General features: G+C 28.3%; 1 protein-coding gene across 1 annotated transcript; it reads right to left on the bottom strand.

The window, feature by feature from the left end:
- Positions 1-1819: 1819 nt before the first annotated feature.
- LOC126883791 (GATA zinc finger domain-containing protein 4-like) lies at positions 1820-3478 on the bottom strand. Its single transcript, XM_050649461.1, has 2 exons — positions 2980-3478; positions 1820-2907 (listed from the first exon to the last, which is right to left on the bottom strand). The coding sequence occupies exons 1-2, from the start codon at positions 3476-3478 to the stop codon at positions 1820-1822; spliced, it is 1587 nt and encodes a 528-aa protein (XP_050505418.1).
- Between the last annotated feature and the right edge of the window lie 300 nt (positions 3479-3778).

The raw sequence follows: 3778 nt of genomic DNA, 5'->3' as shown, positions 1-3778 counted from the left end.
GAAATAAATTGTATCGGGTAATCTACCCCATTATATGTTTGTAATAATACCCCCGATAATCTCTCAATTGATGCATCTGTTCTTAACGTGAATGGTTTTGTATAGTCAGGATGGTATACTTGTAAATTTGTCAGAAAAATATTTTTTATTTCTTGGAATGCTAGTTCTCTCCTCTCGTTCCATTTCCATCGTACATCTTTTCTTAATAGTTCAAGTAATGGAATTTCTTTTTTACTTAGGTCTGGTATCATCCTTTTATAATAATTAACTATACCAATAAATCCTCTTAAAGTTCTTAAATTGTGTGGTGTTTTATATTCTTGAATAACCTGTATTCGTTCTGGATCCATCTCTATTCCTTTAGTGTTAAGTTTATATCCTAGATATATTACTTCTTTTTGAAAAAATTTACATTTTTCTTGATTTATTTTTAGTCCAACTTCATCTAATCTGTCAATTATAATTTTTAGGTGTTTTTCGTGATCCTCAGCCGTTTTAGAAAAAATTAATATATCATCAATGTAGTGAATTACAAAATGTTCATATTGATCCAAGATATCATGAAGACATCTACATAAAGCACTGCAAGATGATTGAAGTCCAAATGGTACTACTTTGAACTGGTAGACAACTCCATCTATCTGAAATCCTGTATACTGTCTACTTTTCCTTTCTAGGGGAATTAACCAGAAACTATGCCGCAAATCGATTTTTGTGAAAAAAGACATTCCTGTAATTCTTCCTAATATTCCACCTATACTCATTGGTGCTTCAAATTGCTTTTCGGTGATATTGTTAATATTCCTTGCATCTAGACATAATCTGATTTCACCTGATGTTTTATGTACCAGTACTATTGGGTTTATAAAACATGTATCTGCCTTTTCAATGATGCCATCTTTTAGCATGTTCTTAATTTCTCTGTTTACTTCTTCTCTATATTTATATGGTATTGGGTATGATTTTATTTTAAAGTCTTTTTCTTCCTTAACCTTTATACTATGGGTATAATTTTGTGCAATTCTATTTTCTTTATTGATAAGCCCCTTGTGTTGCCGCAATATGGAAACGACTATTAATTTATATTGTTCAGGGCAACTTAAACTTTCTATAACTTTTTCTTCTTTACAAATAAAATTATTTTTCATTATAAAATCATTAGTCCTTCCTTCCAATTTTACGCACTCCGCTCCGTAGGCATCCTTCTGCTCAAATTTACCATTCCTTAAATATTCATTATAATTATTATTCTTTTTAATATTATTGGACATTTCCCTATCATAATACATTTTCTCTTCATCAACATAATTATTTTCTTGTAATATTCTACCATCAACTCTTATTCCTTGTTCCACCTCTTCTCTCTCCATAAACCCTATTTTTTTCCCTTCCAAAGTTACCATTTTTTCTTCAAAATCTATCTTTACTTTATTCTTTTCCAGTTCGTCATTTCCCATTAAAATGTCAACACATAAGTCCTTGACAATAAATCCTTGCATACTAATTTGTTTATTAAGAATATCAATTTTAAAATTAACCAGTTTATTAATTTCTCCCAGCTTCTTATTATTTGCACCTATTATTTTAATTTTTGGAATCTTGATTATATCTGTTAATTTTAATGTATTAAAAATAAAATTTTCCGAGACTAGAGTACTTTCTGAACCAGTATCAATCATAACCTTAATCATGCTATTTTGGGCCATAGCATTTATATAAATTAAATTAATAGATTCAAAATTTTTATATTCATCTAAAGAAATAAATTCCGAAGGTTTTTCATAATGACAATGGCCCAACTTGAAATTCAGAAAGTCCTCTACATAAAATTTGGATTATTAGGATTGTCAGATTGTGTCTGATCATTTGGATCTAATTCTCGATGTCTTTCACTGCTTTCACTTCTACTATTCATATTTTCTTGCCATGTACTATTCCGTTGACTGTCTTCGCAGCTCTGACCCCTTACATAATTTACCTGTCTGTTGTAATTATATCTTTGTGCATTTCTCCTGGTGTTAAAGTCTTGCCTATTATAATTATTATTATTATTAAAATTCTCTCTATTACCATGTCTCTCTTGTCTATTATCATTAGTATTATTATTAAAATTTTCTCTATTACCTTGTCTCTCATAACTAGTATTATTGTTGTTATTAAAATTTTGAGAATTACTACCATACCTATTATTGTTATATGATTGTCTATTTTTACTATTATTACTTGTAATATAACCTCTTTGTACTCTTTGAATAAAGTTAATAAAACTGTCTACTGTTTGAATGTTTTGTACTGTGACTGTTTGCACAACGTCCGCATCAAAGTGTCTAGAAACATTCAAAACTGTTTCGTCTTCTCTAAGTGGTGGTTCTAAATATTTTGCAACAGTTATTAATTTTAAAGCATAATCTACCATATTTAAACTTAAATTGCGATTATACTTTCCAAAATATAAAACTTCCCTAAATCTAGCTTGTTCTAATTCACCCCAATAATAATTTAAGAATTTATTTTCAAATGTTTGCAGATTATCTAAATCGTTTTCAATGCTGGCAAACCAGGTTGCTGCATTGTCACTTAATGTCATTCTAATATAATCTTTTATATCATTAATATTATTCACTGATCTTAATTTATGTTTTAAACTATTTATGTATACTCTAGGATGTAAATTTTTTTTGTTACCAGAGAATTTTATACCTGTCTCATTTGTTAAATTCAAGTAAGGTCTCCCTATGTCTCTTATTTGTGAAATGTCTTCTATTCTCTGTTCTACATTCCTTATTTGATGGTTGTTTGTTTGGATATTTTGTAGCATACCATCTAATTTTTCTTCAGTTTTTCTCCTTTCTTCGTAAATTTTTGCTTCTAAGTTATATTTTTGGATTTCTATGTTCCGTTCCATATCTATATTATTATCTTTAATAATCATATTTATTTCTTTCCTTTCATTTTCTATTATTTTCTTGTAGTCATTACGTATATCTTTTATTTCACTTGCTAGTTTTTTCTCTAAAGCATCAAATTTTTCATCCATCTGTTTTTCTAATCGTTTCACAATTTTAGCATTATTTTCTTCCATTTTTCTGGAATGCTCTTCCAATTTTTGTTCCATTTTTTTCATATCTTCTTTGATTTCTTTAGAATTCTCTTCCATGTTATATTCCATTTTTTTCATATCTTCTTTGATTTCTTTAGACTTCTCTTCCATGTTATATTCCATTTTTTTCATATCTTTTTTGATTTCTTTAGAATTTTCTTCCAGTTTTTTGTTGATCTGCATCATTAAAGACATCAATGCTGTCATATTGACATTTTCCTCTCGTTCTTGTGTTATTCCTGTTGTCTCTTGTAGAACTTGAGCTACACTCTGCTCTTGTTCCGCCTGCTGAGTTTCTCCGTCCACTTCCACATTTTCTTCCACTTCCACATCTTCTTCGTTCTTTTTGTTTCTTAAACCTTTCCTTCCTTGAGACATATTTGAGATCTTACTTGTTAAAATCCAATTTAAAATAAAATTTAAAATTGATTCTAATCAAAATTATTTCAATTATATGAGAGCATTTATTTTAACAAACTAATTCTTTTAATTAGGAGGTCCTACGTTGTGACGCCAAATTTGTAATGATATATTATTTTTGATATTTATAATGGATATTATTGTGAAATAGGGTTTTTGTCGCGGTTCTGAAAGAATTAGTTTGTTAAATAGTTTTTTTAAATGTTTTTATTATAATCTAAATTGAACATAAAATTGAATGTTTAAATATGATAACAA

The sequence above is a fragment of the Diabrotica virgifera genome, chromosome 4 (assembly GCF_917563875.1).
Source record: "Diabrotica virgifera virgifera chromosome 4, PGI_DIABVI_V3a".
Taxonomy (NCBI): domain Eukaryota; kingdom Metazoa; phylum Arthropoda; class Insecta; order Coleoptera; family Chrysomelidae; genus Diabrotica; species Diabrotica virgifera.
The sequence above is the reverse complement of the archived record's forward strand: the minus strand, read 5'-3'. Positions and strand labels throughout refer to the sequence as shown.

Bases quoted from the DNA above. Each gene is read 5' to 3' on its own strand.
- LOC126883791 (XM_050649461.1), bottom strand. From the start codon at position 3,478: ATGTCTCAAGGAAGGAAAGGTTTAAGAAACAAAAAGAACGAAGAAGAT. The intron at 2,908-2,979 runs GTAATGACTACA...ATAATAATATAG, and splicing joins AAGTGAAATAAAAGATATAC to ATATGGAACGGAACATAGAA.